This window comes from Manihot esculenta, chromosome 17 (genome assembly GCF_001659605.2).
Source record: "Manihot esculenta cultivar AM560-2 chromosome 17, M.esculenta_v8, whole genome shotgun sequence".
In the NCBI taxonomy this organism is placed as follows: Eukaryota; Viridiplantae; Streptophyta; class Magnoliopsida; order Malpighiales; family Euphorbiaceae; genus Manihot; species Manihot esculenta.
The window spans coordinates 29,452,388-29,467,112 of record NC_035177.2 but is presented as its reverse complement, the minus strand read 5'-3'; the positions used below and the strand labels follow the sequence as shown (position 1 = coordinate 29,467,112).

At 32.5% G+C, this 14,725-nt stretch overlaps 2 protein-coding genes across 2 annotated transcripts; one reads left to right on the top strand and one right to left on the bottom strand.

Moving 5' to 3' along the window:
* Positions 1 to 1,357: 1,357 nt before the first annotated feature.
* LOC110605159 (RNA demethylase ALKBH10B) lies at positions 1,358 to 7,126 on the bottom strand. The gene is made up of 8 exons (XM_021743510.2): positions 5,696 to 7,126; positions 4,700 to 4,816; positions 4,346 to 4,443; positions 4,101 to 4,218; positions 3,076 to 3,195; positions 2,809 to 2,921; positions 2,568 to 2,722; positions 1,358 to 2,354 (listed from the first exon to the last, which is right to left on the bottom strand). Exons 1-8 carry the CDS (start codon positions 6,336 to 6,338, stop codon positions 1,637 to 1,639), a joined length of 2,082 nt encoding a protein of 693 aa, XP_021599202.1. The 5' UTR covers positions 6,339 to 7,126; the 3' UTR covers positions 1,358 to 1,636.
* A 3,506-nt stretch (positions 7,127 to 10,632) lies between these two features.
* LOC110605039 (anthranilate synthase beta subunit 1, chloroplastic) lies at positions 10,633 to 14,178 on the top strand. Its single transcript, XM_021743335.2, has 8 exons — positions 10,633 to 10,818; positions 10,906 to 11,066; positions 12,055 to 12,125; positions 12,253 to 12,290; positions 12,395 to 12,505; positions 12,587 to 12,686; positions 13,669 to 13,804; positions 13,984 to 14,178. Exons 1-8 carry the CDS (start codon positions 10,707 to 10,709, stop codon positions 14,086 to 14,088), a joined length of 834 nt encoding a protein of 277 aa, XP_021599027.1. The 5' UTR covers positions 10,633 to 10,706; the 3' UTR covers positions 14,089 to 14,178.
* Positions 14,179 to 14,725: the final 547 nt, after the last annotated feature.

The following is a 14,725-nucleotide window of genomic DNA, read 5'->3' as shown; positions in this document are numbered from 1 at the left end:
GAGGAACCGAGGACCCCAGCAGTGAGTCAGCTGTTTCAATGTCTTGTCAGAGCTAGCCTGAGGTGAGTAGAATAACTCTATATGTTTCAAAGTAAATAAATCAGTCTTTGAGCATGTTCATGCATCACGAATGCTATGAGATATATTAGGTTGTTTGCATTAGAATTCACGAATATGTTGCATTGCATAATATGATGATGATGTGGATGAGTATTGGATGAACCTTTAGTCCTCGTATGATATGATATGATGTAATATGGTACGGTATGGAAGTCCAGGACGAGGCCCATTCTACGCCCCTGGCACTATGTTAAGAAAAAGACCAGGTCGAGGCCCATTCTACGCCCCTGGCATTATAGGAATGTTATGTTATGTATGTTATGATAAGAGAAAGACCAGGACGAGGCCCATTCTACGCCCCTGGCACTATTGGATATGTTGAGGACTATTGGTGACAAGACCATCCTTGATTGTGATTTGTTTGTGATGTGATGCATTCCATGAGATCATGAGTTTTAAATTAAATGTTTTATTATTCCGCTCACTGGGCTCTAGTAGCTCACCCCACTCCCTTAATCTCCAGGTTTGCAGGTACGGGATATGCCAAGAGGTCAGCTAGAGTAAAGTCATGTTTATGTAATAGTTAGTGGTGAACATGTATAATGTTTTAAATAATGTGACAACTTCATTAATCTTTAATGGTAAAAATAATGGTCGAGTGTATTTACAATAAAATATAAAGTTTAGAGTTTAATTAATAATTAAATTAATATAAAGTGTAATTGTAAAAAGTTATTATGAAGAAGATTTTTTGTAATTAACTCATTTTATATGGTTGTATTGCATATCTTTCAATTATATAACTCACAAACACTCTTTATTTTTTAAACTTGAATAATAAGAAATGCAATATTAGTAATATTGAGAAATATAATAATCATAAAGATTAGTATAATATTACTAAGCGCAAATGCATAATTTTCTCAAATATAATGCACATTACTTTACACTGTATATTATTATATACCTTTCAGTGGGATTATTCTATATGGTGATTACGCTAATTATCCTTAAACTAAGTTTCGTATTATCGTTGAAACTCCTAGCTCTGGCCGATTCTTGAAGAGGTGTGGATCTTCTCTCAAACAAGTCCTGATGCGGGTTTGGTTGGGAGACCCAGCTACTTCTAGATCCGTCAGTCTTCTTCCACATCTTACTATACACACGTATTGAGATTTTTATAAAATAAAAATAAATTGATTCGTAAAAGTCCTACAGCTTTAAAACCAATGTTCTTCCTGAAACTAAAACTGAAAATAAGCTTGGCTGGTAATAAAAAAAATTTCCAGAAAACAAGTAGACGTGAACCACTTGTATAACAAAAATTCTGACAAAAAGTTGAATTGAGGATGAGGTTTCCACCTACTGTAAGAGTTGACATAATAAGAAAACCAAAAAAAAAAAGGGGTAAAGAAAACAAAGGGATTGCTATGAGAAGGGAGAAGTTCTTCCTCCTACCCTTTGGTCCACCTACTAGTATCAAGTGTTCATGTCTCCAATGTCGCCGCTTTTTACATTTTGATTCAAACTCATTGCAATGGCAGCCTACCCTTTTCACAAAATATTCTCTCTCTCCCTAAACTGTTCCAGCTGACTTGTCGACCACAGTATGATCCACACTTCCCTGTTCTTCCTTTGTCCCAACTCTTACGTCTGGATTCCCATTACAATCTTGTCTTTGAGTCTTCCCATCCAATTTCTCTTTAGGAGAAGCACATGTAACAAGATTTGATTTCCCTGTTCCGCTCTCCTTATCTGGCAGAGATGATGTTGCCTCCACAGGGAAGTTTATTTCACTTGTTGATACCTGTGGAGATGATGCATTTCCAGAACCTGGTGGTGGAAGGAAAACACCGGTGCCTGGAACAGGGACAGAGAGACGATTTGGAGGATGCCTTGGAGGAGCTGCCGGCCATCCTGTTGAAACAGATGGAATAGGAACAGGTGCAGGGAAAGGCATTGGAGCTGCAACAGCAGCAGTCACAAAGAGCGGTTGAACACCATTTGGAGGGGGAATTTGTGGCCGAATGGCTGGAGCTGGCAGCACACCAGTCGTTGGAATCGCTGTATAATGCTTGGGAACGGGATGGCGAATGTGATTTGGTGATCTACTTGGTGGCGGACCCCAGTGAGTGGATGAGGCTGCAGCAGAGGAGGGTAGCCGTTGGCCATCACTTTGTGCAAAATTTTTGGGTTGAGCTTTCGTGAAGGTAACAAGTATGCGTTGTTTTCGAATTGCAGGAATTGCATGTTTAGCAACATCTGTGGATTTGCCTTGCATCACAAGGAGGGATCTGTTGCCATAATAAAAGATATGAATTGTGTTCAGTTTCAATATGCACTCAAGAAGAATACGTAGTGAAGATTATATACACAGTTGCCGTTTCACGTTCTATGATACATATCATCCTAGTAAATTTAATGCAAATTTTAGAAAGATAATAACAGCAATAATGAACTTGAATTATATATAGTTATCTACTCACGAGTGAGCTGAGACAAATTACCCGGGTGCAAGAGGCAGCTTGAGAGAGCCTCTGTAATCCCCAGGATGGTCTGCCGTGATTACTCTCCCAAAAGTGAGGTCACATTCTGTCAAGAAAAGCACAGAAACAGGCTTTCCAAACCACGGAGGCCACATGTAAGGCTGTGAGTGGTCGCCCTATAGAATGTTTCCACCAAAATATTAGCCTAGCTCACACGATTAATCATATTTAGAATCACTACACAAAATAGCATAGTCAGAACCTCATTATATATGTCAATTATGCAAGAGTCTGGTTTCATGGCAATTATCTGCATGCTTACGAAACGATCAATGACCTCTTGCAGCAAGGCTGGGATAGATTCTATTCTGCGATCTGAAATTTTTATTCAGAAAATCCAAGAATTGATGTAAGAGGAAATCAACAAAAAGAAAGATATTTCCTCAATAGTAGGAGAAGCAAAATCTTATGGATCTTAAAGTTACACAAGTAAACAAAAATGATAAGTTTTACGTAAGATGTAACATGCCTTTAGAAGTCCCTGCAGCATTTTCATCTTCAGCAGGTGCATCCACTATGGGGAGACCCAATTGAATCATCTCTCTACCATGTCCCTTCATAGGTCTCTTCGAGACCACAAATGTTTGACCTGCTTGTCCAAAAACAGAATTTTAGCGGGGATTGATATTTACCATAAAAGCAGATACTTTTGACATATATAAAACAGACATGAAAGGCCTCTGACAAAGCAATAAATAATACCAAGACAGAAAAATAAGCTATATTTTAATTAAAAAGTTGGAAATTGTCACAAGATACATATTGCTGAAATAAGAAGGACAAGAATAATTGTCGGCAAGGATACTAGTAGCAGCATCAATCTTTTTCACATTCTCCTACAGACATTTGATAAGACACCTAATATATAGATCTGTATGACTGACTAAACTGAGACTGAGTAACCACAAAAAGTTTTAGACATAAAATGCAAAATGCATTTAACTGCCGCTAATATGGTTTAAGAGCAAGTCTATTTCCTAACTAAACTTAACCGTAGTCACACAGAACTGCATAATTTCTTTTTCCTTTCCTCTTCCTTATATAGAGTGCGTTAAAATTTACTCTCTAATTTATAGTGAAAAGTCTAAACAAAACAATATGAACTACTTAAATAATGCAAGAATATGAATCCTAATCTAGATGCCTATACAGTAGAATGGAAGCGAGCAAATGGTAAAGTGGAAGTGTTTAACTCCCATCTTTAAATTTTATTGACCAAAACAGAATAGCTTTTCACATGAGCTTCATTATATAAATGTTATTTTACCCTGTGTCCGTCATGATCTGATAGAAGATTTCTACAACATGGTACCTCAAGTAGCAATACTTATTAATTACTACTACATCATGCCTGATTACAGATTTTTTCAAGGAAGCAGCTTCAGTTTCATCAGACCACAACAAAACTGTACCATTAAAATAAAGGACGATATGGATGGGTATTATAATGGTCGCTAACTATAACTTCTAATTTAAAGAAAGATAACTACTTGCCTTGTAATTGTCCTCTTCTCCCTGAGGCTCTCATATCATTAACCAATGAAACAAGCTTTGAGATTTCCACATCATCAAGCAATTCTTCATAGAATCTGAGTCCATCAACCACGTTAACCTAGAACAAAGACAATCACATCTTAGAAGTAGAAGAAACAATAGAGGTTGCAGGTAGTGAAGTAGTGATCCAAAAGAATACACTCTATCCAACATATGAAGAAAACAGATGCCCATAGAAGTGTTACCGTCTTTCCATCAACCATCTCTGCACCAACAAATGTTTTTGGGGTCATAGTGAGGTTCTGCTTCACACTCTGATTTTGACTGGAATGTGGATCATTCTCTGGTAAAATATCAGAAGATAACTAAATAATAAGATAACATGCAAAAGTTAAAATTAAAAACAGGAAAACTTACATGTTAAATACAACATAGTAGATTCTAAGAATAAATAAACACCAAAGGGAAACATTTTTCTTCAGAAAATAGTGAGCTACCCAGTCTCTCATTAACAAAGGACATAAATTGAGATGTACCCAATTACCATGTCTTCAGCAGAGAAAAATGACAAGATATGCATTTAAAAGACGGTTTGTAACCTTTAGGGCTGGATTGCTCATCCACAGCCTCAGTCTCTGCTTCCAAACTCTCAGACAAGGTTCCTTCTGAATTTCCTGAACTCTTCAAGTGGTTATCTATATGAGGCTTCATGTTATCTGCTCCCATGACAAGAAAAGGAATTAATATCCATGTTTCCCAAAAGAAATCTTCAAGTACAAGGTATTAGACTGATTTTATATCTTTCATAAGTTTGAAACTTTGGACTTAATTTCACTTTTGAATGAATATGATAAGTATAAAATGTTTCCAACAAGAAATCAAAATAGAATCATATCCAGACTATTTTCAACTCACAAACATGAGGAAGAAATATTAACAAAGCCAATCTTGCTCAGAGCAAAAAAACGGCTTTAACATATTAAACTTCTTAATTTTAACAGTATAAGCTATTAATCTTTCTAGAAATAAATCCCGAACAATACAACTTGTCTTTCTGCAAAGAAGAGCACAAATATTTGGCAATATAAGCATTAATAAAATCAATTATTGACATCTTCTTTGACTCAGAAACACCTGCATTTTCTCCAAGCCAAAGCAGTTATGACTAAATTCCGAGACCAATGACTCTTTAAACAGACGGATAGTCTTCTGGTTGATATGAGGTGGGGCAAAGAAATTTTTTTTTGTATCTCTTTTCTTAGAAATAGAAATTAGAAGGATAGTACATGTTAAAAAAATATATAATCCGAAATGTAGACTCAATCTAGAGTTCGCAATTCATAGATAATAAAACATGTTCCTAATTAGCCTCCTCAAGACACCTAAATTCAAAATGAACACAGAAGAAACTTCCTTGATTTAATGATATAACCATGTAAGAATTATACACATAAGGCAAAAACATGCTTGATAACTTCAATGAATGTTTGAAGATAATAAACTAATTCCTACTATATCAAGATGCTCGTATCCTAACATTCATCATATATAACAAAAGCAAGCGTCACATACCAAATATAAAACCCACTAGTTACCTTTCTTATCCTCAGCAAGTGCTTGACTCTTGTCCTCCAATTTCCCCACATCGCCTCCTGATTTTATCTCCTCAAATTTCTCATTCCCAATATTTCCTGAAGAATTCCCATCAAAACTGTTACATCCTACACTAGAATTAATAGCTTCTTTCACTACATCACCACCACCCCTTTGTCCTTTGTTAAACCCCGCACTAGAAGATCTCTTAAACTCCTTCCCTCCAACTTTCGGCTGATCATAATAGTACCTCTGATGTTGCTGCTGTTGCTTCCTTAATGCCACCTGCTGCAATGCAACAATCACCTCCCCCACTGAGAAGTACTGCTGCATATGCAGCACAGGATTCCAATTACACCTCCTCTGCTGTATACACCCTATAACTAAGTCATACTCACCGGGTTCCCCAACAGCTCGCAGGTGGTGGCAGAGGGAGTCAATGATAGCGTTGGCAGCTGCAAACTCCCCCCTCAGCCACGAGATGAACCCATCACGTTCATCCACGGGGAACCACTGGTGGCGATGGTGGTGGTGCTGCTGGTGGATCTCATTTCCAACTCCGCCGCCGCCGCCGCCGCCACCACCACCGCCAGCAGGAAACTGCATTTTATCCGACATGACCACATTTCCCGGTGGCATTGCCATTTGATAATCCAGTAACTAAAAATCCAAAACTACCACACATAAAGCATCAGAACAAAAATCCCAGATCTATTCCAATCTACCAAACAAAAACGTAAAATCTGGGATCAATTTAAGCGGATCACGTGGAATCAATCACCAAAATCTCAACATCGAAAAGGAATAAACTTTAGACATCATTAAACGTTCTCCGCAAAATTGGCAACATACATCACTAAATTCACAAGAAAAATGAAGTAAATTCAGGCATATTAAGAAGTGGGTAGTTAGTTCTTAACCGATCCAGAAACCACATCATCAAATATAATTCTCATCTAACGGTGTTGGTGGGAATTGTAAGTAACTAAAGGGAAATGCGCAAAATGGAGGTGAGAATTGTGCAGATCTAAGAACGGGATTACGGAGAATTAAAAGTGTATTAAGTGTGGGGTTTATCTGCAAATGGTTACAGTTTAACATCAATGTAAAAAGAGAAAAGAAAAACAAGAAAAAGATAAACAACAGTATAAGATCTAGGGTTTGAGAAATGAAGATGTGAGTGTACAGCGAAGGTGAAGGTGGGGTAAAATGGTTTACAGAATACCCATCATGTAGAGAATGCGTATGTATGTATATGTATATGTATGTTATGTATAAACTATATATGGTCTTAAACGGTGGCTGCGAAAAAAAATCAAAACTTTCTTTCTTCCTGTCTCTGTTTCTCGCTTTTCTATTATCTGTGAGTCTCGCTCTCTCTCTCACCTCTCTCTCTCTCGAAGGCCTGAGCTTGGTGTTTTGGGGAGCAAACTACAAGTGTGAAGCGGACCAGGGAAGAGAATATTCCTGGAGTGGCAAGGGTACTATTGTCATTTCAGGTGTTGAGATTTTGGATTAAGTGTTCCATTGTTGAGGGTTTAATTGCTAACTTCTTCCCTTTTTAGTTGGGCATGTGAGCTTCCAACTTGGGGGTTTTAAGTTTAACCGCTAAAAATAGTCTTTTTTACAAATGATTTTTTTTTTTCCTTTCTTAATGATGTTTAGTAAATTTTATTTAGGAAAATCATTTTGTTTTGACTCTAATTTGTTTGGAAAAATATTTTTTTAAAAATGAAAACAAATACCTAAATCAGAAATTCCATTTTGGATAGTTGGATATGAAATTATTAAATTTATTTATATTTAATATTCAAATAATAATTAACAATTAAAGATACATTTATTATTCAATGTGTTTGCTATATATACACATAGGGGTGAGCATTCGATCGGTTTGATTTTAAATCGAACTGAACCGAATAAACCGAAAATTGAAATTTTAGTATTTATAAAAATCAAACCAAATCGATTTTGGTCAGAAACTGAACCAAATCAAACCGGTCTGATTCGGTTCGATTCGATTTGGTTTGATCAGTTTCGATTTTTAATAATTTTTTTATTTTTTACACTTTATTTTTAATATTTTAAAATTTAATTAAAATATTTTAATTTTAATATGATTTAATTTATCTATATTATTGAAAAAATATATTACTATCACTAATCGGTTCGGTTCGGTTTTTTTGATTTTTTTCTGATCAAAACCGAACCAAACTGAAATAACTAAAATTTCTGAAATTAAAAATCGAACCGAACCGAAATGTATAAAAAATCAAACTAAATTTTTAAATTAATTCGGTTCGGTTGATTTTTTCAGTTTGAACCGAATACCGCTAACCCCTATATACACATAGGAAAAACTACTAATGTATAGTGTTATTTTTGTAATAAATTTTAAAAAAAATAAAATAGATTAAAAAATGAATATTTTAAATATTACTCCAAATTTAATTGAAATATGATATAAATAAAAGTGACACAATTTTTTCTTTATGAAATAAGACAATTATTTAAATGTTTAATCATGAATATTTATATAAAAATTATGATATTGTTTAAAAATATTTTTTATTCAAAATAAAAATTTTAATTTAAACTAATAATAAAATTTTAAAATTTTATATAATTGTATTCTTATAAAAACTTTTAAAAGGTCTAAAACTTTTGTATTTAACTCAATATGTGGTATTTAATTGATATATGGTGAATGAAATGTAGTCGTATATTAAATTAAAAAATATAATAACAATGTATATTTATCTAAAATAATTCAAATTTAAATTTTTAGATAAATAAAATTATAAAAGTATTAATAAATTTTTTAATGGCATAGTTATCGACATGTATAATTGATGTATCTGAAATCTGAAATAAAGTTTAGTTATAATAAATTAATCTGAACAAAAAGAAGAGTAAGATAATTAATTTCTATATATATTTATTTCGATACTTAAATTAGTAACATGATAAAATAGGTAAATATAATGAATTGATTTGAGTCTAAAATGAATGTGTAATCTTTTGATTTTTTTATATATTATAATTAATTGAAATTAATTATCAAATTTTTAAAAATCTAATTTATATTTGTTAGCGAATAAAAGATTATATATTTATAGGTACGATAGAAATCTATTGAATTATATTTATTTATTTTAAAAAATGCAAGCAAAAATAAGTGAAATTATTATTTATTTTATATAATATAAAAAATATTAGTTTTATCTTTTAATTTAAAAATAATATTAAAATATTTATAAAATTTTTAAAAATATATTAATTAATTTATTTTTTCTAATATTTAATTTTTCAAATTAATTAATAAATTTTTTAATTTTATAAATATTTTAATATATTTTTTTAAAAATTAATGAATCAATTAATAAATTTTTAGGTATTATAAAACTAAAATAGTAATTCGGGCGAAAAGAAACCAATTGCAATCTCAGTCCAATCAAAAGTGGCCCCCAACTAACATGCTCCATTATTTCTCTTCGTCCTCAAGCAAAACTGCCGTAACTGTCTCCGCCAAAATCCATTTAGTACTAAGTTTTTTTTTTTTTTAAAAAAAAAAACTTATTTTAGTATTTAATGTTTTAATAGTATTTAGAAGATAAATTAATAAATTATGCATTATTTATTTTAATTTTCATATAATTATTATAAAATAACTGTAGACAATTAAAATAATTAATATTATTTAATAAAATTTATATATAAGGATCAACTGTATGAGTAACCATATTTAATAATAAGAACAATTTATCAATATTATGGAAATCATTAATAAATATATTAATATAAAAAAGTTCTAACTAACTCCAAATATATATAATCCAAATTATTGTATAATTTAATAAACAAAAGTTCACAAAAATAAAATGATTTTTATTTAATTTGATTTATGTTAAATTTGAGCGGAAAAATTACAAGTATTTATTATCCATTTTCACAAGTGATAAGAGATTTAACACACTTTTCAAAACCTAAAATTTTATATTGATGCATGACATATATATGCAAAGTCCAATATTGAAGGGAAAGGCTCTGATATTATATTAAATATGAGACAGGCCTAATTCACTCTAAAAATTAGTTTAAAGAGGAGGATTGCCCATGTCTCTAAGGTGAGCAGTATTCGGTTCAAATTGAAAAAATCGATCGAATCGAATTAATTTCAAAATTCAGTTCGGTTTTTTATTCAATTTGGTTTGATTTAGTTTTTAATTTTAAAAATTTCAGTTATTTTGGTTCGGTTCGGTTTTGATAAAAAAAATCGAAAAAACTGAACCGAATCGATTAGTGATAATAATATGTTATTTTTAATAATATGGAGAAATTAAATTATATTAAAATTAAAATATTTTAATTAAATTTTAAAATATTAAAAATAAAGTGTAAAAAATAAAAAAAATTATTAAAAATTGAAATCGATCAAATCGAACTGAATCGAACTAAATTAGATTGGTTCAGTTCGATTTGATTTCTGACCAAAATCAATTCGATTCGATTTTTATAAATACTAAAATTTTGATTTTCAGTCTATTCAATTCGGTTCGATTTTAAACCGAACCGATCGAATGCTCACCCATATATGCCTCATATAAGAGGCTGACATGTGATCTATTTCCAGAACCGATGTGTGATTCAATCATTCAATTAATTATAATTTGATAACTAATATATCTGAAAACTAATTAATAAATTTTTTAAAATTATAAAAATTACCCTTTATTTTTTAAAATATTAAATATATTTTAATATTTTTTTTAAAAATAAAAAATCAACTAATAAATTTTTTTAATAATTTTTCCTTATACTTCATATTGTAAATATATATATAAAATTTTAAGTGAATTTTCATTATAATTTTACGTTACTGATCATATAAACCCGAGAAGTATTTTCCTCACTGTGTAGTGTCTATAAATATGCAGCTGCCACCAACAAACACGTTACCTTTGGCTGAGAATCTAAACGCTTTCTTTCTACAGAGCTCTCTTGAAATTCACTATGGCTGCAACTGCAACTCTACTTGCACAGTTTGCTCTCCTTCAATCTCTCCCTCTCAAGAAGCTTCACAGTCCTCGTCTACCTTCCCCCTCTACTGTCTCTCTGCCCTCAAGTAATGTCTCCTTCTTCTAGCATTTCCTTATTTGTTTCCTCATGTGTGCTTGCATGTGTATGATTCTCTCTCTTTTTTGTTTTCTAGAATTGAGCTTTGTTGCCAAGAGGGAAAATGGGTTCGCTGCAAAATGTTCAATGGCTGTCACTGAATCGATTTCGTTGCCTGCGGCTTCCAGTAGTAGGGAGACGAAGAATCCCATAGTTGTCATTGACAATTATGATAGTTTTACCTATAATCTTTGCCAGGTTTGGTCCTCTTTATCGTTAGATTTTGATTGTTCCTATAATGTCAATTTGGTTTGTGGGTTTCTGCTTTTTTTGCCTTTTTTTTTTTAATGTTATATGATGGTGGCTTGAATTCTACCAGTTGTTGGATGCTGTGAAAATCACTATAATTGGTAGACATTATGTTTTCACACATCCATGGCACTTAAATGTAGGATTAGATTCCTTTTTTTTCCTTACGGGAAATTTCCAATTGAAGAAAGGGGGAATATATTAGGGATGTTATGAAGTGAGATTATCTGTATTCTATCAAAGTTATGTAGCTATGGAATTCCTAAGATCTTCAAAAGGATTTCTTAAATTTCCTTTTCCAAAAGATTTTGCTTTAAGTGGATTTCTAATCACAAATTCGCAAGTAAAGATACGTGATGTTTAAAAATATCTGTGCTTTAAATGAATTTCTAATCATATGGACATGCACAATAATATTTTTATCATTGAGTGGGTTTTTTCTGTAAATCCTCTAGAACAGTTATTCTTGAACTGAATTTATAACATGCATGTATGCATAATGTTTTTGAAATATGCTTTGATTGAATTTTTTTATCAACATGTGCTTCAGAGCACGACATTTTGGCAAATTTTGTGCAAATGCAAATAATAATATGCTTTTGGAAAAAGAAGAAATAGTACAGGTTTGCTTTTAGCTCTTCTGAAGTGGAAGCACATCAGTTGCTGCATTGTCAAATTATGTTTGATTTAGATGAAACTTCAACATTTACATGAAAATGAATTAACTGTTGTCCATGGCCAAGAATAACATGCATCTTTAAGTTTTCATACAAAAGAAGGAAAATTTATGAAGTCTTATCAGTTTATTTTGTAGCATTTAGGACCTTCTGCCTTTGTTAACTATTTTGCTCCTTCTCTCAAGTCACACATGCATGCCCAATTTGTTCACTGCATTTTTAATTAAAATCTGTTTTGCTGATACCTTTTGGTTGTTAAGTACATGGGGGAGTTGGGATGCCACTTTGAGGTTTACCGGAATGACGAGTTAACTGTGGAAGAGCTAAAAAGGTAGAAAAAGAAACCTTATCTTGCATCATGATATCATAGGTGGTGAATGACCTTAGAATAAATTATATCTGAGGTGTTTATTATGTTCACTGATAATACATGTATTTTTGGCTTTGGATTTTAATAGGAAAAATCCAAGAGGGTTGCTTATATCCCCAGGACCAGGTTAGCGTGTTGCCTGTGTTTTATTTGTGATGTATACTCAACCTTCAGCTGGATTAAAATGTGGAGATGAAACTGTATATTATGTGTTACATTTCCTTTTGTAGGCACACCACAAGATTCTGGCATATCATTACAAGCTGTTTTAGAGCTTGGACCTCTGGTGCCTTTATTTGGCGTGTGTATGGGACTGCAGTGTATTGGAGAGGCTTTTGGAGGTGACTCTTCTCAGATATTTCAACTGTCTTGTTGGTTTGTGCTTTCTTCTTCATAATACTTATCACTTTGTCATGTTTCAGGAAAGATTGTGCGTTCCCCTTATGGTGTCATGCATGGGAAGAGTTCTCTTGTGTATTTCGACGAGAAAGGGGAAGACGGCATGTTTTCTGGGTTAAAAAAGTATGTTCTTTTGCTAAGACATTCTTTCTTTTCTGACTATTAAAAGTAGTTCAATTATATGCTCCATTGTATCTTGGTTGTCATGCCAAATGGCAGCAACATACACCTGTATAAGGTGCTGAGGAGCTGGAACTGATAAGAACTAGACACGTGGTACTAACCTAGATGCAATATAATTAGATTGATTTGTCTTAATTTCTGCTAAAAGACAGTCTATATGAAGGAGACTACATACTTCTAGTTTTAATGAACGAAAACAAATTCCATGCTGTTGCTGCGCACTTTGACAAATATCTAACTGTGCACCTGTTTGACTACATAGTCAAGCTTTGTTGTGTTCGTAATGAATTTATAATTCAAATCCTGTCGCCTATGAGAACAAAACTTATAGATCCTTCATTTGATGAATCATGTAGTAAATGATACCAAGTTTATATTTATTATGGAGGAATATTCAAGCTTTGTCGTTTTCTTAATGAATTTATCATTCAAATCCTGTTGCTTACAAAACCAAAACTTATAGAATCACTCATACACATCTTCCAGATTGGGTTTCTATAATCTTTCCTGCAACCCCCCCCCCCCCCCCTCCGGTTTAGGGCTTTAGTTTTCCAAGTGAATTTAGTGAACTGTTTCTTTGATGATGTAACATATTGGGATCTCCTTCCTTTTTATAGTTTTTACTTTTGAATTCACATCATACTTTCTTGGTTGGTGAAGAAAATGCATTAATTTAAACCCATGATTAATTTTCCATATTATTGGGGAACATTGGGATATCGAGAGTCTATTAGTTTGTTCTGCCAGAACTTCTTTTTTAGTAGCTCTGCATTGTAGCCATTTTTGAGGGGTAAAACATTTAGATTTTTTTTATATGTCTTCTTCAAGCCTTCAGTTGCTTTTCAATCGAAATTATAGCTTAAAATCCAGTATGTAGCTATAAAATTTTTGGCAGCTCTTCACTCATTCTTACCTTTTTCAGCCCTTTTACTGCTGGGAGGTATCATAGCCTCGTGATTGAAAAGGATAGTTTCCCTAGTGAACAACTTGAGATTACAGCATGGACAGAGGATGGGCTAATAATGGCTGCTCGTCACAAAAAATATAAGTATCTACAGGTGATTATATTCTTTTCCCGTTTCTTATATTTACTAGAAAAAGAAATGTGACTGCACACTGCAGTTGGCTTAGGCAAATGCTTCTTCATACAAATAACTAGACAGATTTGAGTAAGGAACTAATAAGGATACAATCTAATATTCCTACGTACATTCAAGTTTACGTTGTGAAATTTCAGGGGGTACAGTTCCATCCAGAAAGCATTAAAACTTCAGAAGGCAAGATTATCGTTCGCAACTTCATCAAACAGATAGAGAGAAAAGAGGCCGAATCTCAGAACTAGTGAACGTGAGAAAAAGTTTATTCTTAAGCTTGTCTCGGTCATCTGGTATGACCAGTTTAATAATAGGAGTTCCTGAATTTTTTAATTCCATCCAAAATAATTTTTTATTCTGATGGTTAAAAGAATTTTTTGTACCGATGGTTAATAACATTACCCCTTCTTGGAGAAAAAGTTTATTCTTAAGCTTGTCTCTGTCATCAGGTTTAATAATGGGAGGTCCTAAATTCTTTAACTCCATCCAAAATAATTTTTTATACTGATGGTTAAAAGAATTTTTTTGAAGTGATGGTTAAAAGAATGTCTCATCGCAATTGTAGCAAAGACTTTTAGCTCCACTTTTCTATCTTACTAAGTCTTCCAACAAATGGAGTTGAAGTGCTTTAGATATTTGAAAATGCTATATTACTATTTTCCTTAGACTTTTAAAATGATTCGGAAGTTGTTATCATTTGACCTAATTATTATTTTTTCTAGAATATTCAAGCAAAATTTATTGCTCTAACTAAATTAGACCATTTAAAAAGTCAATTTCTTGGTTGGTTTAAACAGTTGTCACTCTTACCAATAAGAATTGAAATTGGCACTCATAATCTTTTATTAATCCAACTTGTTTCAAATTCACCAACTCTCTCAATAG